The sequence below is a fragment of the Festucalex cinctus genome, chromosome 20, assembly GCF_051991245.1.
Source record: "Festucalex cinctus isolate MCC-2025b chromosome 20, RoL_Fcin_1.0, whole genome shotgun sequence".
NCBI classification, from domain to species: Eukaryota; Metazoa; Chordata; class Actinopteri; order Syngnathiformes; family Syngnathidae; genus Festucalex; species Festucalex cinctus.
In genome coordinates this window covers 12,327,671-12,355,660 of record NC_135430.1, presented here as the reverse complement: position 1 = coordinate 12,355,660, position 27,990 = coordinate 12,327,671, and the positions used below count along the sequence as shown (strand labels likewise).

The following is a 27,990-nucleotide window of genomic DNA, read 5'->3' as shown; positions in this document are numbered from 1 at the left end:
TTCAAAAAGTATCTCTACCTGCTTCAGATGATCTTCTTGTGGTAGGTGGACCTGCAGAGGGGGCACGCGGGGCTACGGTCCGCAACGAAGGCCTCAAAGGCGTCCAGGCAGACCTGATGGAAGAGGTGGGAGCAGGACAGGAGCACAGAGCGTCTCCCTCGTTGATGGAGCTTGAAGCCAGTGGACCCTGGAGCCGCTCCCGGGTCGCGTAGTGCCGTCAGGCAGATGGGGCAGTCGCCGGCCCCCCGCTGGGTTACCTGGTCGCACGTGAAAATGTGGATCAACTCTCCTGGATGTTTCAGGTAGCATTTTCACTCTCATACAAGAGTAAATCCTTAAGTGGAAAGTGGCCATCATGCATTTTCAAACTGGCATGTGGTTTGTGTAAAAAGAGACATATTGATTATTTGGATAATTAATGATCACCTCCGTGTTCTTCTCTGTCGGGCCCGTGCAAGCGTGAAAGTAAAGGCAATAGAAAGATGATTTTTTTTTTTTAAACATTTTCCTCTCCCCTGACCTGACTCTGTATACGCTCCCAGTCGTCCTCCCGAGGCTCGGCGACATGCTTTTTTCTCTCCAGCTGCCGGAACACTCGGCGGCTCGATGACAGCGAGCGGTCGATATCTCTGAGAAAAGCTTCGGCGTCTGTGTGACAGCGTCGCACAAAGCCGTCGCTCAGCTCCTGCAGCTGATGAGAAGAAGCATTTTATTGGCAAAGGGGGGGCAGATACCCGTACACGATGCAGTAAGGGCTTAATTATGTGGATTTGTGTATTGTGATGGATCAATACTGTAGAAGCCCACTAACAAGGACAAGACGTGGAAACACACTCAAACAGATATTGGTAATCATTCAACTTGCTTGCTGTGGACTGTAACAAAACTATCACCATGACAACACAACAAAGTGATGGAAGATGGAATGAATTCCGCAGTCAACAAAAGTTGGTTAGTACCGTAGAGCCTGTAATAGCATCACAACTCGATCACGTTACCCAACACGTGATCGTCCCAGTGTGAAGCCGTCACAATTGCTTTACAGCTGGCCTTTTATCGCTAATTCAACAACGGTTAAGCGCCCGGGCGGAGGTGGTTTTATGAGGCGGGACGGCATTTTCCGACGGGCCGAGCAAACATAGTCGGGGCCTGTGGTGAACTTTGCCTCGCCGTGTCGTTGACACAGGAAAGGGAAGAGGAGGCGCATCGCCTTGTCAACAGAGAGCACAGGTTGTCGCCGATCAAAATATTAATTTAGAAAATCGGATTTTAAAATGTTTTAATTTATTTTAATGATTAAATAAAATTTATATTTTTTTATTAATTAAAAAAAACGAATACAAAATTGATACAGTAGTACCTTGACTTAAGTTTGATTCATTCCGTAACCAAACTCAAACCAAATGTTCACCTTTGAAATAAATTAAAAATGCCATTAATCCATTTCAGCTGCTCAAAAAACTATTTTTAGTTGTTTTCAAGAAAAATATTTTGTATAACCAATAAAATAAAATTAAAATAGCATTGGAAAGAAATAGTTTCATGAAAAGTAATTTGTGTACTGTAATATTTGTATGTTGATTACTTAGCTCATTTTGTTTTTGACATTGTCCCATTCAATATGGCTGACTCTGGCTCTCCTTGCCCACTTGTGAGGGCATTAGAGTCACTAATTGGGGTACTGTTGAGTCAAGGTCCTTCTGTACATTTTTAGGGGGGGAAAAATACACGCAACACAAACTTGTGATAACATAAATCTCAGTGGGCCCGAGCTAGATCCTCTGTGGACTCAATTGGACCAAATGGAAAGCTGAGATTTATATTCCTCGTTCATTTTGTTGTCTTCATTCTACCAAGATGCTTTATTGCCACGAAAAGGATCGCACAGGTCCCGGCTCAGCACCAACACGCCTGTTTGCATTACAGTCAGCTAAGCAAACAAAACCACCAATCACCCACCCGGCCTTCAAAATGGGAGTCGATCAGACCTGTCAGTGGCGCGTTGTTGAAGATCATCCCAAACGTGACAAAAGGTACGAGAATCTCATGACCACCCACACGACGGCTGAATCACATCGGTGACTGACAGGCAACGAACGGCGAGTCGGTGGGCGTGGCCTAAATGTGTCACGGCCGACTTAATTGGCTCAGTAAATGTCTGCCTTTGACGCGCCGTGTCGGGGTTTAACAAGCGCGGTGATGGAGGGCGGCGGCGGCGGCGACGTTTATTAAAAAGCGGCCGTCCTCGTCCGCCTGTCACTCGCTCTTCGTCTGCCACCTCCAAACGCAAAGCACTTTGCTGATTACGTGTAGCAAACCATGCCTGGTAAGTAGACTTCTGAAAAGTTTTCAATTATAAAACATTGAACACAAACTTTTTATGTTGCATGAAAAAACGATATGCAAAGGGTTCACTTTTCCATGTTGTTTGGTAATTATTTGTTAAGCTTAAGATCTAGAACCGTGTCAAGAACTACCCCCCTCCAAGGCTTGGGCTGGGTCGAGTTCACTAGGTGGCAATGTTCCCTTGTTGCTACGACGCACCTTGACGGTGACGCCATCACTCAACGCGCAAACAAACACGGGTCAGAATGTGACGCGCGGCTCCCTGGGCCAGGTATCCAAACACTACAGTGGCCTCTTGAGCCGCACAACACACAGACGCGCGCACACACACATTAATCGATGAAGGAATAGCAGACCCAAACAAGTGCGGGAGGCATTGTGCTTTTGTGTTGGAGTCTGGAATGTTCAGACTGTTTGACTAAAACACAAAAACTCTCTCCGCATTAGCGAACAAACACGGAGGAGTTCACAAAGCATCAAAGGGGCTGGAGAGGGTGAACGCAGGTGAAGGTGTGCATGTGTGTACTTGGGGTCAGAGAGTGCCTTCAACATAGAGTCTGTGATGCAACATAAGACTTTATTTGACCAATTAAGGTGAAATAAAGTTCCATGTGGAGACTTATACGACAACAAGCATGTATGTATATGGCCTTAAGGAGGCTGATTGTGATGATGTGATATCCCGATCAAAACAAACTCACCTTGGCTTCGAAGAATTTACGCCGCAGACGCTTGTCTTTCGGGCACACGTTTCTCCGAATATTTCCGTACCGCTTCCGGGCCACGTAGCCTCGCCAGAACGCTTGTATTCTGAACGTAGAAAGTGACATCACTAGCAATTAATATATATTTATGGTAGACAATCTAATGAGATCAATAACAACTGATATATTAAAATGTGTTTTTTTTGGTGCGTTTTTATTGCGCGTGCGAGTTCAATAAGCCCAAAAAAGATCCAAATGAATGTTCTCTTCAAAGACAAGAAACACCACAGAATTCAAGACAGAACGCATTGCAAAGTAAAAAAAAAAAAAAAAAAAAAACGCAGTTAAAAAGATGTATTAATTGACAATCGTTTATAAAAATAATCCACAATTACTTTTATTATGGAGTAATCATTTAGAGGCATTGTTGAACTTAAAATTGGTTGTTTAACTTAAAATTGGTAGTGACAACCCAAGGCAGGTTACCCTTCCAAACAATAATTCTTTGCCATCCATCTATACGCCATCAGGAGGAGTGTTCGATAAATATTAATATTTTTGAGCAGGACTGGACTGACCATCTGACATACAGGGCAGATGCCCGGTGGGTCGGCGTATTTTGGGGCCCATGCAGTGGTTTTTAATGATTATTTTCCTCCATTTTTACCAAAGGAGACTGGCCCTCAATTTAGGTGGGCTAATCCATGAATGCATTTCGAATATAGACAGCAAACAGAACCAATATCAGTGTCAGTTAGGGAGGGGTGGGGTGGTCAGGAGTTGGGCCCAAAGCTGGGCCGGGTCGGCGGGCTTATGTTAAATGCCAAGGCCAATTTTTTTGTGCCAGTCCAGCCCTGTTTTTGAGTTGAACGGATTCATTGGATTTATATAACTTCCTCTGGGAGACAATGCTCTGGTTTTCGTACTGATTGGTTTTTAGTCAGCTGTAGCATGTACAGTGAGCACAACACATGCGCTTAAATTTAAAAAGATTTTCAAAGAAATTATGATTTTTTAAAATATTGCAATTAATTACAAAGAAAAACTAACTACATACTGTATATAGTAATGAAAAGACGAAATTGCATAAAACAAAATATTTTAAAAATATATTTTGGGGGAAAAAAAAGTCAATTTTGGCTGTGAAATGATTCACCTGGCAGCGCACTGGTTTCGGAAGAGGCGCGCGGCGTCGTGGATGACTCGCGTTTGGTACGGCTCCTGGCGGCACATCGGGCAGCACTTCCTGCCCGAGAACCTCTCGAAGGCCTGCAGGCACGCTTTGTGGAAGACGTGCGAGCACGACAGCAACACCTAATGAGAGGAGACGCAAAAATGGATGTTACACTAACAGCACATGTATAAATAGATACAGTGGGTATAAAAAGTCTACACACCCCTGCTCAAATATCAGGTTTTTGTGATAAAATGTCTCATAACTGGGATTTTTTTTTACATCACAAAAATTCAGAATTTAAACGGGAGGGTGTAGACTTCTTATATACAAATGCCCAGTGTTGTGTGTGTTTCCAGCTTAAAAGCATGTGTATTGAGGCGCATATGTGAAAGTGTGTCACTAAGTGTTATTTGCCAAGAGGATAGAGGGAATCAGTAGAAGCCTGGCTGTAACCTGGACTACCTGCGAGAGGACCTCTTTTATGCGCTTTCAAACAATGTGAATTGGCACACAAGCCAGTTGACAGGGCAAAGGGGGTAAGAAGGAGGTGGAGGGGGTTGTGATATTGATTTCTCATTGTTTTGGGCCCAGTCTCAACACACTCCATCACCGGAGAGAGGACACCCCTGCTGTGTACAATTTCCAGCCACTCCACAAGCCATTAGAGCGGAGACTACAAGCGGCAGTCTGACACACGCAGGGCACAGTCAACATTGATCTAGGTTTTTTTTCCCTCCCTCTTTCTAGCAAGATTTTTTTTCAGGAAATTCATAATGGATATGAGATGAATCTTTTGGTTTTTGATGGTAAAATCATATAAAATGACATTAAACTGAATCAGATTGGACATACACCATATCATTGGTTATCCAGTTAACAGTCAGCTAACTCTACATTTATTTGCTGGCACCCATGTCACTCACCAGACGAGGCCCCATCATTGAAAGCCATACATACTCATTCATAGATACTACAGTAGAACATGAGTATGGAAAACTCAATCTGGAAAATGAAAGCTTCACCATAGATAAACGGATCGGCATGACTACCTGAGGCTGAAGGCAGAATGGCTCTCTGCATATTGCGCAAGGCTGCTCAGATTCCCGTTGTTGGATGGACCTGGCCTTCACCAGAGTCCACTCATCTTCGCTCAGCCTGTCCGGGGGCAAGGCCACCAAGCCCATCTTCTGAGCTGGCCAAAGAAAAAAAAATGGATACCAACAAACGTTACCAGACACGTCAAATTGTCTCAGTTATTTTATGCTATATTACATTTTTGTTTGGGGGGTTTTCCACACATTTTTTTTTTCCTGTAAGGAAAAAATTCAGCAAATTAAGAACTTTTTCTCTACTGGAAAAAAAGCAAACAAACAAATGAAACTTATTTAAAAAAAAAAAAAAAAAAAAAAGATGGCACTAGCTAGCTACCAACCTAACGTCAGAGGCGGTGGAGCGGGATCTAGCACGTACTCTCGCTCTTCCCCGAGGCTCAGAGGAACGGTGCTTCGGATCCCCCTCTCTTTTCCGTGATGAATCGCGGGCCCTTTGCTTTTGAATGTGAGCAGCGGGTCCGAAAGCAAGAAATCAGGTTCGAGAAAGTTCCTGGTGATGTGATCCTGAAGGGCCATTGAGGTGATCACCAACCTGCTGCTCAGTTTGGAATCCTGTCAAATAGGGACACATTTTTTACCTCAAATTTAGGCATCCATTTTATTTACTGCTTATTTTCTTTATTTATGTTACTGGTAATTCTGAGTCTTCATTTAACCCTTCACGGACAACATTTTTGAAAATTTACAATAAGACAAAGAAATGCAAAAAAAAAAAAAAACATCAAAAGGCAAGTAAAATATTTTTAGAAGTCTTATATTTTTCTGTTATCCTGCCAGTTGTGATGTCTTGATTTACACATGTATTTTGGACACAGTGTTGTCACAGTTGCTTGTGATGTTACTCCAAGATGGCTCAAATTTTCTGTTGTTCACAAATTTCCTGAATTTTGTTAAACACAAACGCATCCTACTGTGCCGTTTACTCCTTTCAATACATGTCAACAATTTATGAATTGTTGTTCAGTGTTCTTAATTTTCGAATGTCAAAATTTCCCTTTGGAGTTAAAAATACCATCTTAATTGTCTAACTACATAAACAAATAAATAGAAGTTGTCAGTGACAGTGTCAACGTAAGATGGCTGCCGTCTGGCTTCAGCTGCCAAGGGCCTATGGGGTATATGCCCGGAAGAGGCGGGACTGTTTTTGCACATCAGTTTGTTTCCGGTTCGATTTGCGACGTGTGGGCTGCGTCAAAAATACTTTTGCTTCCGACTTTGTGCCCCTCGGTTGCGCGTTCGCAACCTGGACCGGAAACAAACTGATATGCAAAATCACGTCCCGCCTCTTCCGTGACATATACCCCATTGACAGTCCATTCATAATATATAAGTTCATGGTTACCAAAGGGCTTAACTTCAGTATATTTAACAGTTGGTTTAAGAGTTGAATAGTTAATACATGAAATAAAAAAAAAAAAAAACTTGTTTCGAAAGTAAAGGCTCGTGGTACACAGGCAAGTTAGCGTCTCATTACAATGGGCAAGAGAACTTACACACTCAAAACGCTGTCACTATTTTCTAAACAAACAAATAACGTGTCCCGCTACTTTAGAGTGAATGTGTGTGCACCCAAGCACGAATAAAACACGACAGTGTTTTACCCACTTCTTAAAATGTGACACTTAATTAATTTTACATAAAAGTTATGAAGAGGTGAAAGCCAAACCTTCCGCGTTGCCATCCTATCAGCGCAGAGTTTGGAGCAGTTGCTAAGTAACTTAGAATACGCCCCCTCCTACCCCTCCTTTGCCGCTTCTGATTGGCTGAGCCGAAAGAGACTTTAAAGCGCTTTCAAAATAAAATAGAATATGTCAACGTTAAAAGTGTGACACTGCTCACGAAATATAACGTTTCAGTCACTACTAATTGTTATTTATTTAATGTTGTAAGGTTAAAAGACTTAAGTCTTATGTATGTAATGAAACAGTTATTCTCAAATATCAATATAAAACATTACAGTGGGCAAATCATGTGACACCATAATTTGCAGGTTTGTTCACTTACAGCATACATTTGTCATTTCTATACTGTGAATGCAGACTTAGCACAGTTAAAAGGTTCAGGGTTTGAGTCAACTTCTTGTATGGAGTTCGCATGTAAGACGCTTATTTTTAAGGGTGGTGTTGCAAAATGGGTTTGAAATTAAATGAAGTGTTTTGGAATATTTTTAGGGATTAAGCTATTAAAACAAATTATTGTGATTGTGGGTTTGTTCCATGGCTTGGTACCTAAGCACCGCAAGGTATCACCATATTGTCATAATCAATAGTTTGACAATTTGTTTGAAAGTGAGTAAACGCTCAAATATTGAACGTATTTTTGTTTGTAAAACTAAATACCGTACTTCGAAACCTCTGCGCCATGTCTCGATCTCTCCTAATGATTATTTTATTGTCAGGCAGTTGTCAGTGCATAGTTGGAACCTGACCAAAGGAGGCTAGTCAATGTGACTCACCCAGCCAGCTGTCGTCAGAACAAAGCTAAGCTGCTCATACCTGTGCTGTGAGCTCAGGGATCCCTCCCAGGTCACCTTCACATTGGGAAAAAATCATATACACACAAACACATCAGCAGCAGGAGCAATAGACCACCCCGCCCCCAGCGAAAAAGGTCTTGATGAAAAGTTTGCTCAATATCTAGTGGGCACTTCTTCTTTTTTTTTTTTTTTAAATGCTTTGCGGCCTTGACTGACACTGATGTGCTCAGGCGCAATCGGTGAAAAGCAAGCCGTCTAACGGCGAGGCCTGTCAATCGGTGCAGCCGACCTAAGAAAACAAAAGCCGAGACGCGACGCACGGGAGTGAAGGAAACCCGCGAGCTTCTCAAGAGGCTGCCGCATTCTTGAGATTAGGGCAAGAAAAACGGAGACCACTGGCGCTAATGCCGCAGACAAAGGCGCGGAACAATTTATTAGCGAAGAATTCAAGCCCAGGGCTCAATCAAAGGCCTCGACGTCCAACCCTGCCAGACTCGGGGCTTTGGTTTGTTGTTTTAAGTAAATAATCACGCTTAAAAGATACGGCAAAGATGGGGCTCAAGTCCCCTCCTGCATTCTTCCAACTGTCATCAGAATGGATTTCAGTGTGTGCTTTTATTTTCAACAGCCAGCGTGTTTGTCTTGACCGTTTTTAAAGGGCTTTTTATTTAACTTTGGTCCCCCCGTGGATCTCTTAACCTGATCTGTGGTATTTCTCAAGACAGCTCACCTTGACGTGTAAAAGAGCCTAAGAAAAAAAAAAAAGTAAAGAAGAAGAGCAAGTCGGAATTGAAACCCTGCAATCTGATTGGACCTCCTTATATAATTTCCAAGAATTAATTGTCAACATTAGTAAGTACAATTACACATATTCATTTATATATATTTTTATTCCATTCAAAACATTAAATTATTACCAATAATCAGTTGTAGAATCTAAATTAAAATTCTGCTACTCGTCTATAAATCGCTGACTGGTTTTGGTCTCGAATACATTCAAGAAATGCGGATGAAATATAAACCCAGTAAGGGTCCGAGGTCTGCAGAATCAGGTCTATTAGTGGAGTTGAGAGTTTGAAGCAAACATGGTGAGGCAGCATTGAGTTGTTACGCTGCAGATAAAAAGAAGAAGCTGTCAACAGAAGTGAAGTCCATGTCCGGGTTAAAAACTATGAACCCCTCCTCTCCATTAAAAATGATAAACAAATTTAAAAAATGTAATTATTATTTTTTTTATTTTATTATTATTTTTTCATTAAATGAAATATTTTTATTGTTTATATTTTTTATTGTAAATATTTTTCTTGCACTGTATGTTCTTCTAGTAATCTTTTATTCATTGTTTATGAAATGCGCTATATAGATGACTATAATTTGCATTTTACAAAAGGTGGCATTGTTATAAATTACTTGTTCATGTTGAATTTTTACTTGATCTTAAATCTATCAAACCCCAAATTATTAGATATTACAGTATAACAAATTACTCACTTGTTGATTTTACGTTATAAAAACAGCACGTAAATATGCTAACCGTTAGCAGTTAGCCTGTGTTAGCATGAAGCTAGCTGCCTCACAGGCAGTTGTGTTTTGAAAGTTGTAGCTTGCATTTGAAATTTTTATGACACGCGTCATAACATCCATGCATACGTCCATACAGTAACCGTCATTATCAAGCACTCTGATGTAATGCATTGTTGTCAGGCGAGTCCTTGTGCCGAGATATAGATGAGAGAGGGCAGCCTGTAATGGCTAATGAACAATTATGTCAGCCAGAGAGATGACCAGGAGAGCAATCAGTAAATCCAATTATTTTATGACTTGACCTATAATGCCTCCCCTAACATGACTTTAATCGCTCACGTGGAAGTCCCCTGTGGTCCTTGTGGGAGGAATCCAGTCTGCGTCTATAAAAGAAGCGCGTCGTCATTAGAGCACCTCGCTTGCTTTTCAGGGAGATGGAGCTCCAAATGATGAGACGTGTCCTTTTGTAAATGAAATACAAATCACCCTGCAGGCTCTTGGCTTTGACTTCATTTACTAAGTGCTACATTACCTCATACTTTTGGACCTAACAATGGATTTCCTATAACTCTGCGGCCGGTTGAAATGATGGAGGGGCTCGCATATCACAAAATGTGCCAGCGCTTATTAGCACTTGAGAACTTATTGATCCGTCGTCTTGATTAATATCAGTTGTGTGTGTGGGTGGGCGGGCAAGGGTGGCGTTGCAGGGGAGACTGACTCAATTAGGTCCAGTTTGTGCTGACTGCTGCGTGAGTGTCCCCTATGCCAGGAGTGACTCAACCCCCCCCCCCCCATCATTGTCCAGACAAGTGTATCTGCATCACTGTAAGCAAAAAGCTCAAAATTACCTCACGCCAAATTGATGCATGCTCCACCTTCCACTTGTTGGGAATTAAAACAATTTTTACCCAGAGGAAAAAGTAGAAACTCAAATTGTCTGTTTGTGCGACAAGTAATCTTTATACGTTTCATACATGATGATTTTTTTTTTTTTTTTGCACAGCAATTTGGTTCACATATTTTTTTTTTTTTAAATTTTATGTATATACTTGAATTAGACTTTTAAAGTACATTTAAATTGAATAAAATATTTTGTATTCAATTTAAAGGGATATTTCACTTATTTAGCCCATTATAGCAATAAAAAGTTATTATTTTGTCTATAACTAATTTGATACTTTCATTATTTTTCATGAACAATTAGTACCTCTAAAAACACATTTTGCAACTTGCTGTTGACTGAAAATGACATCACAAGGGCTCAGGTAACCAATCACAGCTCACCTGTTATCTAGGTTTGGTCATGTGACATTCACAAGCTGAGCTGTGATTGGTTACCTGAGCCCTTGTGATGTCATTTTCAGTCGACAGCAAGTTGCAAAATGTGTTTTTAAAGGTACTAATTGTACATGTAAAATAATGAAAATATTACATTTATTATAAACAAATATTCATGTTTGACTGCCAAAAATGGCTAAATAAGTAAAGTATCTCTTTAAGCATTATAATTACATTTATTTTAGGTGGAAACCATGGAAATAGAAACACAGTACTCCATTCCCAGGTCAAACTACTGACATCATAAGACCTTCATTAACTAGGCAGGCAAATTTTAAGCGTTATTCTACAATAGTTTTATGTAGCGATGCATGAAATATTAGATAATGCAATTCCTGGCGAAATTGCGGTGAGAGGCTGAATGAAAAATGTAGAATGATGTGGAGTGATACTGAATGACATGGAATGAGTAGAACATCCCGAGGTTGGAATAGTAGGAATCATTAAAATATGTATTGAGTAAAAAATAATGATAATAATTTATGGATTTTATTTTGGATTTTTTAAAGAAAAAAAAAGTAGTGGTAGGAATAAACAGCAATTTAAAGTCGGAGTGGTTTGAATCAGTCAAAAAATTAAAAAATGTTTTTTTAAAGTTCATGTTAATGGCATTAATGGAAATTTTGGGGTGGGGAATGTGGTAGGGATGAATTTGGAACAGATTGAATTGGTTAAGAAAATGTAGAAATTAGGAGAAAAACAAAAATCATAATTTTTGGATTTTATTTTGAAATTTTGAAAATATTTGGATAGGGATAACCTTGAACAGTTTAAAGTTGAAACGGTTTAAATTGGCCAGAAAAATTGAGAAATTAGATTAAAAAAAATAAAAAAATTATAATTTTGGCTTTTATTTTGAAATTTTGAAAACTAATTGCAGTAGGAATAAGACGAACAGCTTAAAGTTGAAAATTAGTTTATTAGTTTGGTCAGACAATAAATACCAATGTATCAACAAAAAAAAAAAGTATCAAAAGGTACTATACAGAAGTGAACATAAACAGCAGCAGTGGTAAAACGACGAGAGATTTTGATTGAGCCGCCCACAAGCTTAACGACCGCACATATCCGGAATGTTCCAAAAGGGTCAAAAGTGGCTGTGGATTTGTATTAAGGGGTCACAAGGCAAAAAATGTTGGGAAGCGATGCATTCATTTGAGCACTTTTGACATGAAGGCATTGTGGTCCGCCCTAATTTGCGTGGCACCCTTGATGGCGGCCATCTTTCTCCGTAATGGACAATAATTGAGGCGAATCCATCAGCATTGCTGGAAATAGGCCCGCGTAATGGCCACAAATTGTAGCCCGCCCACCCGCGGCGCAGCTTCCTTTGAATCCCTCGCAATTCCGACTCCATGCTGCTTTTCGCAACAATGCGCCGAACATGAATCCAATCATACCTTTTAAGCTCCCGCTGGCAGCACAGAAAAAAAAACATGTTTGATTGAAGTCTTACACCAGCATATATGTGTGGAAAGAAATGTCCAACATATGTCATTATATATTGGCGGTGAATATAAAAAGTCTACACACCCATGCTCAAAGGCCAGGTTATTGCGATATCATTAAAAAAATAAAAATAAATAAAAAATAAAAAATAAAACGTGACCAAGATGAATCATTTTAAAAAGTTTTTTTCCCCCTTTTTTAATTCCAAGCCCGAATCTGATTTATTCTAATATTGCAGAGCGTGTCAGGTATAATTACAGAACACCATACGTACACAAAACCCCCTACCATCTATTTATGTCAAAATGTCTCCCAGTAATAAGTTGTTGCCAACGTGGCTTTTTTTTTTTTTTTTTTTGTCCTGCGGCGTGTAATCATTTTGTAAAGTGTAAGCTTGAACTTACTGATGTTTAATAGTCAACCACTTAATTGCATCGCCCCTCATCGAGTCGACGACAGACAAGTATGGGAAAAGTTGACTTTTACGCGACACTAAGCTGAATTCAAGATGAGCGCTGGCAGATGTTGTAGTTGACAAGACATGTTACTCGTGATTCACTTGAGACAATTTTCCCAATTTTCTTTTTTTTTTTTTTGTACCTTTCAGGCCACTGTAAAGTGAATCGTAATACACTAGCCAAAGCATTTGACCTCAATTATTTTTTGCCACACATATATGGGAAAAAAATTCAGAACATTTTGTGATCTAATGATAATTTCAAAATATAATGATGAAGTAAAAAAATGTGAAAAATTATAATAGCGGATTCATGTTGACAGTTGGAGAAAATATATTTATGAGAATAATGATAAATTATTTTTTAAGTCATAAAATAGCAGGAAAAATCAAGAATTGAAATATTACTTGCGAAAAAGAAAATCCTAATGGTGAAAAATTAATTTTACAATAATGTATGAAACATGAAATTATACGAAAATTCTAAAAAAAAAAAAAAAAATGTGAATGAGACAACGCAATATTAAGAAAAAATGAATTGAAATGAAACAACTGATTACCTGGTAACCAATTAGAGTTGTCCCCATCCAATCATGTGATCGGAAATCACATGATTTTCAGCTGATCAATAAGATCGGATGATTTAAAATTTTTTGAGCATTTCTCAAGTCAAGAAAAATATTATTTGTGCCACTACTGATTTTCAGTGTATATAGTCATCATGTTGGGATACCTTTATTTTAAAAATAAATAAATAAATAAATAAATAAATAAATTAATTAATTAAATAAATAAACAAATAAAGAAGCAAGCTAAGACGCATGTTTTTATTTATTTATTTATTTATTTATTCATGTTGTATTTTTGTTATTTTGGTTATAATTGCCTGAGTGGAATATGTGTTCAGCATCAAAATCCAGCAATTTTTATCAATATCCAATATCCATATATGCCTCAGGTGTTGGGTAACAACCAATCACAGCTCAGCTTCAGAAAACAGCTGAGCTGTGATTGGTCGCTCGCTGAGCAACTGTGATGTCATCTTCAGTCGCCAGCAAGTGGCAAAATGGTCGCCCTCTGAGAAGGGTAAAAATGGCCGTGTTTTGCCGCATAACTCATATTCTACAAATGTAATATTAATCAGAATGTAATGTTCAAACCAGTGAGGTCATATATAACATATTATTGTCAAGAAATGCTTATGGTTGATTTCCACTTTAAAAACAAAAGATAGACTCGGACTTGGGTGCAAAAAGAATGTGATCTTGACATCTTTATAATCGATTTCTTGGCAATAAGAACAAAGAACAAGGCATCTTTTTTTTTTTGTGTATTTTGACACCAGAACCAGACAGAAAAAAAAAAAAAACTGGCCTCAGCTGTGGATGCCAACATGTCACACAAGAAGCAAACGATTTGCCCGCCAACCTTTGAACTGTCACTCGTGCGAAAAAAAAAAAAAAGCCCAAACAAGATGGCGTGTCAGCAGACACCTCGAAGGTCATGCAAGGCGGGAACATTTTCCAAGGAAGCTCCCCTCTGACCACGATTATTTACGCCCTGGCTGTACTGTACGCGCAAGCACACGCACGCCTTCAAAAGGAGATAAAACCAAAAAAGCAAATGCAGACACATCAAGCTTCAACGTGGCCTTTAAAGCTTAATTATACCTGTTGGCGCGCTGAGAGACACATCACACAACCTAGTGATTAATAAACAAAACGCCGCGACCCATAAAGGCCCCCCCGACAAGTCGCTGCTCATCGCCCACCACTCCGCGCTTGGGTGAATCAAAGTGTATCAAACAGAAATCAAGTCACACAACCTCACGTCTCCCTCGTCCTGCGCGGGACGAGCTCCAGCTGCACGGGTCGGATGAGCGCATCTCGCCGAGCTTTCATCTTCTAGCGAGATCACTCGACAGCGTCGCCCTCGCCGCCGTTTAGTAAACAGACACACCTTTGAGATGAAGTTACTAACTACTGCAGTGAAGTTGGTGAATGAAGGGGCCTATTAGATAACACTCCACATCACACGACAACACTTGGAGAAGCACAATGCAGGAAGAGCATTGGTTGGATATGGAACAAAACAAAAAAGCAATAAAAAATATCAAGGTTAAAGTATTATCTTAACTCTTTTGCTGCCACACGTTATCCAAAAACCAACCCTGACAGTGCCAGCCGATTTCGAGCATTTTAACTAATATTGTGTACTTTTACTACATAATCCTGGTGGCTACCACATGAAAGATTGCATTCCATTCTTTCATTAGAAAAAAAGTATGTTTCTAACTTATTCTGTTCTTTAGTAATCACCATTTGAAAATATGTAATTTGCGAAAACAAGCTTTTTGTGAAAAGATACATTTTCTCCACAACAGTACTTTTGACACATATATTTTTTTTGTTTGTTTGGTGACGCTCTGTGAATTTGATTAAATGTAACAAAGGCTTTGATCATTCATGCCATCCTTGAAAACGTTCTATTTCGTCATATTTGGTCATGTTTCATTGTAATTTCATACACCTTGAGCCCATTGAAAAGAGATACAATGCTGCCATCTGCTGGCCATAGTTAGTGGGTGTCTTTGATTCCACAACCCATTGACCAGGCAACGCTGCACTTTACACTTCACATTGATTTAAAAAACAAACAAACAAAAAAACATAGTTGACGTCATTTAACGTTTATGGCAGCATACATCGTGATTTTAGTCATCGTTATTAAACGTTTTTGGCAGTCAAAGAGTTAAAAGTAAATTATCGTCATTTTACGAGAAAAATACAGTCCCTTCATACAATTAAGGGACAAAAGTAGTCCAAGTACCGATGCATATTTGGTTTAAGCTAGCTGACAAGAAAAACATCCGGGTACTCTGTGCGTTATTGATTTATAATTACTTTCATTCATGGGCCGCTACTGATGACGTTTCACGAGATCACAAGGACGCAAGAACGGACAAGAACAGCAATTGTGGACCATCTTACGAAAATATGTTGTTGGTCGATGAGAATAGCGGTTAGCCTCGCTAATGTCGGCTATTCCGATCGACGCGAGTCTTTTAGCGGTGTTGAACAAGGGTAGTGACATAAAGCAAAGATCAACATCTGCAAGTATCGGCACTTTACAATATAAACTTACAGGACAACAATTGAGTTGCTTTACGACATTGTGTTGTAATATTTATACATACGGGGGAAATAAGCAAAATGATCCGAAAATTGCTGGAATATCATAATAAAAGTGTCAAAATATTGAGGGGAAAAAAGGCTCAATTTCTGACAATTCTAAAGATATAAAAGAAAAATATCTAATAATTTTGGGTGAATTACATTAAAAATATTGCAAAGGAAAAAAAAATCATAAAATGGAGAAAAATCATAATTATTAGGATAATATGTCAAAACCTTGTGAGGGAAAAAAAAAGCCATACAATTATGGAAAGAATAATATAAAATAAAGTAAAAAATTATTAAACAAAAGCCAAAAAATAATGAGAAAAAAGTTGTAATTTTATGTATGAAAAAGTCAAAAATATGCTTTTTATTTATAAGTCAATAAAAAAATGATAAATTAATTCTATAATTCTACAAAAAAAATACAAATATTACTAGAAGAAATAAGGGAAATATGAGCAAATGTCAAAACATGATAAAAAAAAATAATAATAATACTGGAAATAAAATACAAAATTAAGAAAGTAATGTTGACATAATTTGGGGGAATATAAATTAGCGCCTGCGATTGGCTGGCGACCAGTTCAGGGTGAACGCCGCCTACTGCCCGAAGCCTACTGGGATTGGCTCCAGCATCCCTGCGGCCCTTGTGAGGATTAAGCAGCTAAGAAAATGGATGGATGGATAAATTAGCGCAAAATTTGGCATTTTAGTCCCTGTTGACACGATTGGATGGGACGCGTCACTCATTATAAAAACCCTTTAGATTGGTCATCACAGACAGCGAGCCAGTCAGTGAGGATTCTTACGATCCAGTAGCACATCAGCAGCAAAATAATGCCAACATTGAATCAGTGCTCTGTATTAAATACATTTTTCGCCAACCGCCAAGGAACACATGATGATGTTTGTTCAGTCACACTTTTGGTATTTCTTAAGCCCGCTCCTCACTTTTAAGCCGCTTTGGCCAAACAAATGTGCTTGAGTCTTAATCATTCCACTCAAACAAGTTGCCATTGTTTGCCGGGTTTTTCCACTAGGATGCTGAGTCCATAATAAATCACAACGGCACTAACATTACACACATTGTGGACGTATCATGTGGTAAACAAAATGAATGAATAAATAAATAAATCTCAGCGTATTATTGTGGTGACGACATCCCTAGATTCTGTCGTCATCTATGCCGCTTTAAACGATCACACCTTCACCGTTTAGCTAATGATGAGTGAATGCAACAATAGTCATTTTGCCATAAAGCTGTCAATCGGGTTGCGTTTCGGTCTTTCCTCGCGCAACGGAAGATTTATGGGCGCTGCAACATTTCAGAAAAGACCGACGCTTCCCATTTGTCACCATCATTGTTACTTCACATGAGTTACTTACAGTAGTCTTCATACAAACATTTGAATTGTTTTGCATTTTTTTCTAGAAAATGTTTCTTTTCCCAGCCTCGACTTGCTTTCCATGCTACCGCTTTGAAGCTAAATATGAAAATCTCTGCTTTTAATGTGGTCTTTCACTAAGATGAACTTAAACACATAGCCAGGACTGTAATTTTTTTTTTTTTTTTTTTTTTTTTTTTTTTTTTTTTTTTACATGTTAAGGCAAAAAAAGAAAAAAGAAAAATCCCCCCCTAAATACAGTATCATGATATCAAATGGCTGATGATCATCAGTGGAAGCTGGAGCGGCAGCCATCTTGTCTCTCACGGTGTTATTAAATGGTGTAATCATAGACGGTGTGAATGAGAACAACTGTCTTTGGCGTACTTTGAAATGGTTTAGCTTAAGTGTGTGTTTATGTGCGAGCGTGCGTTTGTTGTCTATTTTTAGCACAATCTCACAATCACACGTGTCTATTTGCGGGTTGCTTTGATTTCGGATGAAAGTAGCAGAAAACTTCTTTTCTCATCAAATGCAATAAAATGAAATTTGAGTTCTTCAATTAAGTCTGTTCGCCAGGAAGACGAAAATGGTTGGGGGGGGGCTGCGTAAACAGGGGGGTGCGCGACAGATGGGCCTGGGCAAACTGCACCCGTTGACCTTTCAACTCCACTGTCCGGCTCTCCCGGTCCCCTCTGTAAGGCAAACATGCCAAGGAAATTCCAAGGAGATTATGGCGGCCATTGGGGGAACGCAGGAAAGCAACGCTAGATGGCTAACTAGCGAGTTAGCATGAGAACCTTACTTTGCTAACATTTGTTCATTAAAAGTTGCGATATATGTCACTTTTGTAACTAGCTAGTTAGCACGTTTTAGAACCTTGCTTTGTGAACATTCGCTCATTTAAAGTTGCAAGATATGCCATTTTTGTGATATGAGCAACTTCCAATGAGAAGCAATGCTAGTTGGCTAACTAGCTAGTTAGCACGCTTTAGAGCCTTGCTATGATAATGTGCGCTTGTGAAAAGTTCCAGGATTTGTCACTTTTGTGTTACAACAAGGAAGTAGATGCTAGGTGGCTAGATAGAAAGAAACATGTATGTATATACCCAATTTTTCAATTGGCCAATGAGGCAAGGCCTATGTAATCTGCCTAGCAACAATAGTCACATAAAAATGGGACAAGGATATGCTGCGCCTGCTTTTTAATTGAAATATAAAGTTTGATAACAAAATGTTTCAATGTTTTTCATTGTCCTGATTGATTAGGCATGTAATGACAGAGTTGTCTGTCTACACGGGGGACGGCAGCTCGTAGCAAAATAAGAGGAGAGTAGTAATTTGGAAAATGATCACTTGCGATAGCCCAAAGCTATACTTTTCTTTTTTTCACACTCAAACACATTTCTAGGTACAGGCGGAGCCCCGCCCCTTCCTCAGATTATTTGGGAGTTCTTGTCTGTGCATCGAGAGCTTCCTGCTTGATGATTTTAATTTTGGACTCGTTGAGCAGATGATTGCTTTTTTTTGTTTCATCATCAAAGGGTGCCAGGATTATGATAGTTTGAGGTTTTTTATTATACTTAGTTTTTATTTAATTTAAAGGTTTTTTTGCTTTGTTTTTTAATTTAGTTAAGGTTTTAGAGCATGTTTGTTCATTTTTATGTTTTGGATTTTTTTTTTAAGGTTTTTATTAGTTTTAGTATTAGTTTTTGTAAAGAACGTAGTTTTTTTTAAAGCAATTGTTTTGATTTTTTTTTTTAAAGTTATTTTGGTAGCTATAATAACTTTGAACAAATTAACAAATAAAACCAAACCTTGGCCTGTGCACCTTCAATATACGTTTTCTCAAAAAATATATTTCTTGAAAACATGCAACAATTTTATTTTGTGCTCATCCAATCTCTAATTTTCCCACCTACAGATGGTGAAGTGTCATCATTTTTGAAGGTGCGCACACTTACTCGCGCCTCACAATGCTGCTTAACGGAACATTTCCCTTTTGTGGGCGTCGCACAAAGGGCGGCCCTCGGCCCCGCTGCTGCCGAGTCGGCACCCATTCACGTTTTTCCCCATGTTGCAATTTACTCACTGAATTAGGCCCGGCGGCCGAGAAAAGTGTCTCGGGGCCCAATTATCATGTGGCAAGGAGGTGGCGAGGTGTGCGTTGGGGGTCCGTGAGATACTTAAGCCTTTTCACCGGCCCAGCCTTGTTTCTCCTTGAGAGACTCATGTGTTTTGGCGCACAAAAGGAGGATCTTCAGAGATATGCCAAGAGTCTGGAGAGCGTGTTTGCCGGACCCGTGAAGAGAGCCCTTTAGCGGCCCGGCGGGACAATGGCGCTTGGGCGCTCTACTTTGTCCACGCCAAGCATTTCACACGCACCCGGGGCAACATGGAGCGTAAACATTAGGATTGGGTTGGGGTCTTGAAAAGGCCTCTTTTTCATCTTTGTCACCCAATCAGCAACCACGCTGGCTTATGTTTGCAAGCTCTCGCCTCATTTATTCTGACTTAGAGCATCCCGCTTTTGTTATTTTGCTAATGATTTTTTGTTGTTGTTGATGTCAGCATAATGGGTAACATGAAGGCACGTTCACTCGTATTGTTGATGAATTAAAAAGTAATTCAAAATCTGACATGCTCCTCATAAAATAAAATAAATTAAAAAAAAAGGCAACAAAATGCACATTTCTCGTGAAATAATAAATCTAGCTTGGGGAAAAAATGCATTTAGGCGCAAAATCAATAACTATTCTTAAAAATTTAGCTTAGCTTAGCGGAGCTACCCAGTACGACAGAATACGAATGTATTTCGAACTCTACCAAAGGTAGAAAATTCAGCTGTTGGCCAGAAGGATACTGGAAGATTAAATAAGTTATTTTAAAGTAAAAATAAAAAATTTTCATAAGTCAGGGGACTGCAACCTGCGGCTGTGTAGCCACATGTGGCTCTTTAGTCCCTCTGGCTCAATGTGGATCTCGAAAAAAATAAAGTATAAATGATTTATTTTGTACTTATTTTTATTTTTCAGATATAATATTCTTTAAGTAACTTCATTGTCCCATTTAAATGAATTAACGATTAAATAAAAAAATACTTAAATAATTTAAGAAAAATGTCAGTCCAAATTTTCAAGTTTTCAGAAAAAGAGATGAAAGGTAGATGAAAACATTGTAAAATTACAATAAAATGTCCAAAAATGTCAGCGATTTGAATTAAAAAAAAAATTCAGAAGAGACAACATTCATTAACTACCTTTTAAAATGTCCCAAAATAAAAGAAGAAATCCGAAAAAGTACCATAAAAAATGTCCACAAAATTGCGAAAGAAATGTCAGAAAATTTAGAGCAAAAGAGGGAGGGGGAAAAAAAAAAAAAGGAAAAGGAAAAGAGGCAGCAAATTACCATAATACAGTATGCCCATAAAATTAAAAAAAAAAAAGTCAGAAATTTGACAGAAAGGCAAAAAGTCTAAAAATGTATGGAAAATGAAGTATGAAAAATTACAAAAAAAACAAAGCAAAATTTTTTTATCTTTCATAAACGTAAGACCAACGGTAGAAGAAAATGAATCTCTAAATGACTGATTAAATGATCAAACCATATTTATTTATTTTATTTTTTCATATTTTAACTATGATGTCTTTTTGAGTAACCCATTGGAATTGGACTACAGAATCAAGTAGCAAATGCAGATTTTAGTTGCAAGTTTGAGCTGGAACATATCGTTTTTCTCATAATATTTTTCCTTCTTTTCTTCTGCTAAGCTGGTAATAAAATAAATATAAAAGATATTAAAATAGGGAAAATAATAATAATTGTGAACTAAAATGTATTTGTTGTTGCTCTAAATGGCAGCAGCTGAGCAGTGCCTTCTGCAGGTGACACATATTCCATTGTAAAAGTGAGCATGATGGCAACAACACGCATCAATCACGGGACCGCCATAAATAGTTTGTTATGGCGCCGATAAGAGCGCCGACTCTGCGCGCCGTGTTAAATATTAAACTCTCGGGCTGAAAACATTCCTCGGAGCTGGCGGTCGAGCCGACCTGTGGAATGCGACGCCAACTTCCTGAACCTGCATTTCCTGACAGAGGCATTCTGGGAAATCCTTTACTGACACCTTATGTTCAGGCCTGCCAAGTCTGATCAAGCCAACGGCAATGCAACACAAACAGGAAGTAGAAAGCTACGGAAATAAAAGCACTAAAAATCAACTGGTGTGTAGTAATGAAGACATGATGTGACACTAAATGTGTGTGGGTGTGTAATCCCAAAGAGAGGATGCAGATTAACGCCATGACGATGTGTTCCGCTGCTGAGGAGAGAGTGCAAGTTAAACGGGAGGGTGGGAGGACTGGAGGGGGACGTCGGAGCCCCCAAATTAGGAGGAGGAGGAGGGGAGGTCGTTATAGGATTTTCATACGGTTCTTGATACTCTCAGACGGTGAATTATTGTAAAATTTAAAGGTGGAATATTAAGACTTTTTTTTTTTTTAAATGACATAAAAATAAAAACGGACGAATAATGTTTGCATTATATCCAGCAAATTTCATTTTATTCTAGTTGAGTTGAGTAGCAAGTTTAAAAAAAAAAAATCAAATAAAATAAAACCATTTTCTTTTCAGACATAATACTTCTTGAAGAAATATTTCTTCGAAGAAAATAATTTTGTAAATTGCCTTTTTGGAACTTCATTCCACTTAAAGGCTCAGGTAACAACCAATGGCTGCATTTTGCTACTTAATTCATATTCCACAAACTGGTTTTAGACTAGTGGGGCTGCAAAGAACATATTATTGTAGAGAACATTTTGGACTTGACTTCCTCTTTAAGATTAAGATTTTTTTTTTTTTTTTTTAATTGATACAACTTTAGTCTCAGTGAATCCGATTTTTTACTTCTGATTTGATTTCCCAATTGATGGTTTTAAATAAATATTTTCTTGGAAAAAGGACAACTTCATGTAAAATCCAGCATTTCTTAACTGAAAAATAATTCAACTTATCTAATAAGATTCTTTTTTTTTTCCTTTCTTTTTTTTAATAAAAAGGGGGAACATTTTCTTGGGAAAAATATGACTTCCTGCAATATTATGATTTCCCTTTCCAAGACAAAAAAAAAACAAAAGGCAAAAAAAGACTTTATCCTCAGAAGATACAAAAGTTTCTCAAGTTCTACAATCTCAAATCTTCTTTTTTTTTTTCCAAGACTACCAAAATGAAAATGACTTTCATTCAAATATGCATTTTTTTTTAACATACCACCTTTTTCTACTAAATGTAACATTTTCCGTGTTATGACTATGATCTATTATATTGCATTATCAGAAAAAAATGCTATTTAATTCCCATTCTTTCAAAAAAAAATGATTGAAAAACAACTTTTTCCACATTTAAGATGAAATTACTTACGAAATACTCCTTAAAATGTACAATGATAAAGATTTTTTCATAAAATGACATTCATATTTTTTGTGTTTACCCTTACTAAAACAAATCTCTAGTTTGTCAACATTTTTTTTTTAGAAAAAAAAAGGAAAAAAAGACTTCATCTTCATCCAAATTTTTTTTTTCTAAAATAAATAAATAAATAAATAAAAATGCTTTATAAACAGACATTTTTTTCCTCTGAAAAAAATTGATTTTCTATTGAAAATGCGAGGGACCTTGTGATGTTATTTTCATACATTTCCTACCGTTCTCACCATTTGAGAGCAACCTATTGCACAAAAAAAAAAAAGGAGACAAAAAGCGAAAGTAATTGGGATCTCTTTTGTATCAAAAATCCTCCCAAGAGCTCCTCAGCCCATGATTTCATTATCGCTGCGACTTACTTACACTAATCCCCTCCGAGTGGCCCTTGTTGGAAGCGTCCACAAAAAAAGCCCGAGCGTCAAATATTGCCCAAAAGTTGTGGAATGTGTTTGGGGATGATCCCCAGACGCTCCAGACTGTTTTGATTTCCCACTTGAGGGAGAAGGTGAAGAGTAATCCCTCGAGGATTCCCTCCTCTCCAGCTCTTTAGCCGCCATAAGCCACCATTCAACAGGCCCGGCCCGACATGGGCTCCATACAAGCGGACGGTATTAGCCGATGATCGGCCGGGGGGTGGTGGGTTTAATCTGCCCCGGTGGCTAAAGGGGGTCCCGGACGTGGCGCATTGTCGCGTCCTGGGACCGCATTGAAGGACAGAATTCTTAATTAGTCAATTACCGCCTGGACAATGACATGAATCCTCGCTAAGCTTCCTATCGCTGTTTTTTGGAACCAAGAAATGGCAAGGGAGAGCTTCTCATGCTGATATTTTCATATGCTAATATTGCTAATGTGTCTCCTTACGTTTTATATAACGTAAAAAAAAAAATATATATATATATATATTTTTGTGGGGGGAATAAGGAAAGAAATTTGACTACATGCTTTTCATTGAATAGCTGTTAGCATTATTAGCATATGAAAATAGAGGCGTTGTTAAATGAAAAATTTAATATACTATAGGGCTGTCAAATGCTTATACTTTACTTGTAAAAAGATATTGTTAAAAAAAAAAAGAAATGAGGAAAATATAACTTCTCATGCTTCTAGTTTAGCTAATAATGCTAATCTTTTTATAGAGTGGCTAGCATGCATCGTCTTTTGAAATTTTTTTGTTATTTATTTATTTAATTTGAAGAAAGATTTGTCATTTTACGCACGAGGACAACGTTATCCAAAACACACACACACACAAAAAATGTGGGGACAAAGAAAAAATGAATTTTACTTTTCATTGACTAGCTTTATCCTAATGCTAGCATTATTAGCAAATGAAAAGAAGTGTGAGAAGCATTATTTTTTTTAAACAAAAAATTTACATATACAGGATATATTATAGCGGTGTCAAATGTCGACAGCTTTCTTATAAAACGTTTAAATGAAAATCATCACTTCTCAAACTTCATATGCTAATATATATATATATATATTTTTTTTTTTTTTCGTCCAAAACAAGTTTTATCATTGTTTTCTGCACAAGGACAATGTTATTATCCAAAACATGGGAACAAAAATTACATTTTTAAAAAGCTAAGCGAATTGCTAAAAGTTGTTATATATATATATATATATATATATATATATATATATATATATATATATATATATGAATACATACATTTTTGTCAATACATTTTTAATTCAAGAAAAATATCCTGTCTCCTTGATTTTCCTCTCATCTGAAGGTCTGACGACACTTGAATGTGTGAGTGTCTTTGTGCGACAGCTGATTGTATGCTGTTGCCATGGCGATGGCACGAAGGTCACTGTGCTTTTGTGCCACCTGTACCTGCACTGTCACATGTGAAGATTTACACAGGTAAAATTTATCAATCAAAGCACAAAATGGGACCTTTTTAGTAAAGGTGACATGATAAAAACTTGGTTTATGTTGTCATTATTGTTTCAGTTATTTTGTTTTTGCAATCACAACTGTCATACGGATTACTTTACATTTTTTCGCTTCCTAAAATGTAGTATATTATTAAGCTAGTATGATAAGTAGTAGCATAACATTAGCACTATGGTTGGTTTTGATTGATTCAAATGACTATGTGGACGGGTACCTAGCATTAGCATTGAGTGTGGTGAAATGTAGCACAACTTTTAAGCTAGCATCACAAATAGTATCCAGGCCTACGCTAGTAGCATAATATTAGTAGCATGACGTTAGCATTTTTACTTGATTTGGTTCATCCAAAGCCTGCTTTGAGCTAATTTTGAAAATGTCGCATATTTTTTAAGCTACCACCATGAATGGTAACTTTGCCTGATTTTAACAGCATAGAGCATGTTTTTATTTTGTTTTGTTTTATGACACAGTCAAAAACTATATGAGAATTGTCGCATAACTTTATCCAAAGCCTGCTTTCATCTGGGCTAGTCTTGAGTCACATTAGAGCTCCTTTAGCTTCTGAAATGTTGCTTTTTATTAAGCTAGCACAACGAATACTAACTAGGCCTCACGCTAGTAGCAGAACGTTAGCATTCCGGTTGTTTTTTGATGCATTCACATGACTATGAAAATGAAGTATATCTTTATCCAAAATGTTCTTTATTGTTTTACCTTTTAGTTTCACTTTGCTTGTTTTTTCAGCTAGGGATAGGGACAGCCCTTAAAGCAGAACATTTGCATTTTGGCTAACAAGCTAACGATAATGTACCATATGAACATCAGGGCACCAAAATGACCTTCCAAAAATAATTGCACTATACATTTAAATTGATTTTCAATGTAATTCTGCATGGCGAGCAAAGTGTCAGACTTCTTTTGTAATTGGTCGACCAAACATTTTCACAATATTTGCTGCATCCAAAAGCGTCGTCATGTAGCGTCTGAAGTGCGTGTGGGATGGGTGGCCTGACTAAGTGACAATTATCTGCCCAGCTGGAGAGGCCTGGCATTGAGTCCGCGAGAGATCAGAGGAGGGAGGCTCCTCGCCCAAGATCCCAGGTATTAGCACCGCGTCTGAATTAACAGGATGCGCATACTTCGCCCGACATGTCACGTCTTAGCCGCGCTTGGCTGCGAATTCTTCCGTGAAGCCCCCTTTTCTGCTCGTTTCGCAAGCACCGAATGAGGCCTTAAGCCCTCCGCCGCAAGATGAATGCTGAGTGCTAAATTAATTTCAGGCATTTTCTTTTGTGCGCTGACAAAAAAAAAGAAAGAAACGAGCAGGTTGCTCGGCGGCTTCCGCGGCTGATGACAGACGCGTGTTTGCCCAGGTGTCAGGCCTCCCCGCTCTGCAGACAAGCGCGGGGTTTGTCCGCGTCCCAAAAAAAAAAGTTCCTTAATTGTACACGGCGGCTTCATTCAGGACGGCTGGGAAAAGAATTCCTTAAAAAGTAATCGGACGGGGAACTAAATAGCGGCGCCTCTTGTTGAAATGTTGAAACATGCCCCCCCCCACCTCCGCATTCAAGTGATTGCAGGCTGCAATAAAAAGGGAAAAGATGCATTCAGTGGAAGACCAAAGGAAGATCTGCACTTAGCAGCCTTTTCATTAGGCACACCTGCACTATTTAACCACCTCCAATACAAAAGCTGAAAAGGGTTAGAAAAGGGCTTTATAAACTGTTAATAAATTAGTTATTACATTTTACTTAAGATCACTATGTGGCAACTGAGTGTCTCTCTTTTGATAAGCTGTTAATAAATAGGTTGTCGCATTTGTAAGGCATGATGAATTAGTAAAAGAAAAACAGCCACAATTAACTGAGGTTCACTATTTGGCAAGACAGTGTCACTGTTTAAAAAACAGACTGATGACTTCGGCTCACAATTTGGCAAGTCAGTCACGGTTGGAAAATGCCTAGAAAACAGTTAAGCTCACGATTTGGCAAGTGAGTCATCGGGTTGGAAAAGCGGCTAAAAATGACTTAGGCTCACTATTTGGCAAGTCAATATCAATTTACTGCCAATTAATAAGCCCTCAAAGTTTTCACAATTTGTCAATATCAATACTTTAGAACTGTTAATAACAAATTGGTACCTATTCAGTAGAAAAATTGCCACAAACAACTTGGGTTGGCTCACTATTTGGCAAGGTGATATCATCGTCATTATTTTTGTGTATAGTTAATGCTTATTACGATTTGCTAAAGTGCTAGCAATGAGTTAATCACATTTAATAAAGTGTTAAGTACATTACTATTGCATGGTCAACAAAAAGTAACATGTTCATTGCAGCTCATTTTCAACAAGTCAACAACATGTTATAACACATTAATAAAGCGCTTATTACTGTTTGACATGTGGGCTCACTATTCGGCAAGTCAATTAAGATGTAATCAGATGGTGCAGGTGTACCTAACATTGTGGCCCCCGTGATTGTCATCTTTACAGAAATCACTGTTGTTGTTTTTTAGCTAGCTAGCGAGCTAACTACCTAAGATACTGGCATGTGTTTTGTTGCAGGGCGCGATCAAAAATAAACATGTGCTTTGACGTTGAAGTTGTCACTGTTTGCTTTGGGTTAATCTGTGTGTGCATGCGTGTGTGTTCGACTGCTTGTTATGTCTGCATTTAGAGCACTGGGCTGAGTGATGGCTGAGCAGCTGGCAGGTACAAAAGTGTTCGCGTCCATAAAGTTCTTCTGGATTTTTTTTTTTTTGGGTTGCAATTTGTGGCTAATTGAAATACTTTGGGCCACAGTGGCGTCAATCGCCATAAATCCAAGCAGTAGTCCGCATAATTGGTTGAATCTAATGGCATGCTGCGAGCTTGTTCACCAAAATGCTAATGTTATGCTAATATTGACTTCCGAAGCATTTTACTTTAGAGTCAGTCAGCTGACCCTAAATGTGGATTCACCCTGTTTTACCCCTGCGAGATTGTATAAATTATGAAAAAAAAAAAAAAAGTGTGAGGGTGGTGGTATGCATGGTGAGCAGAAGACATGGTCTTGTTTTGAAGCTAAACATGGACCATAGAATTTGTCTGTGTAAATGCGTGAAACGCGAACGGGGTCGATGGCCTCGAACCTCGCCTTACTGGCCCGCCTGAAGGGAGTGTCGCGGCTCGCGGAAAAAAAACACCTCAGAGGCGCTCATGTGCTCACACGCTAACACGCCTGCAAGTTTATATTTGCCTCTTTCCAGTTGATATAAGGGATCCCGACGTAAGTCGACGGGACAAATCGAGCAACTTGAAAGAGTTCCGGAGGACGAGGAGGAGGGTGGGGATGTTTTGGGATTGGCTTTTACACCGTGTTGGAAAAAGAATCAGAAATCTCCGCCACTTAATTTAGCGGCCCCGTTTTTTCTTTCTTTCTTTCTTTCTTTTTTTTTTTTTTTT

At 38.4% G+C, this 27,990-nt stretch overlaps 1 protein-coding gene across 3 annotated transcripts in view; it reads right to left on the bottom strand.

Annotated features, from left to right (window-relative positions):
* rnf32 (ring finger protein 32) overlaps positions 1-27,990 on the bottom strand; it is an 80,528-nt gene that overhangs the window by 30,803 nt on the left and 21,735 nt on the right. For 2 of the 3 annotated variants that reach the window (XM_077509387.1, XM_077509386.1), the window contains exons 3-8: positions 5,660-5,891; positions 5,277-5,419; positions 4,207-4,364; positions 3,048-3,156; positions 521-691; positions 19-257 (exon numbers count right to left, since the gene is read on the bottom strand). In XM_077509387.1, coding sequence (XP_077365513.1) covers positions 24-257; positions 521-691; positions 3,048-3,156; positions 4,207-4,364; positions 5,277-5,419; positions 5,660-5,855 — 1,011 coding nt within the window. In that variant the 5' untranslated portion in view covers positions 5,856-5,891 and the 3' untranslated portion in view covers positions 19-23. Of the gene's footprint in view, positions 1-18; positions 258-520; positions 692-3,047; positions 3,157-4,206; positions 4,365-5,276; positions 5,420-5,659; positions 5,892-7,005; positions 7,035-27,990 lie in introns of those variants that run through there. The other variant, XM_077509385.1, reaches the window with a different exon arrangement.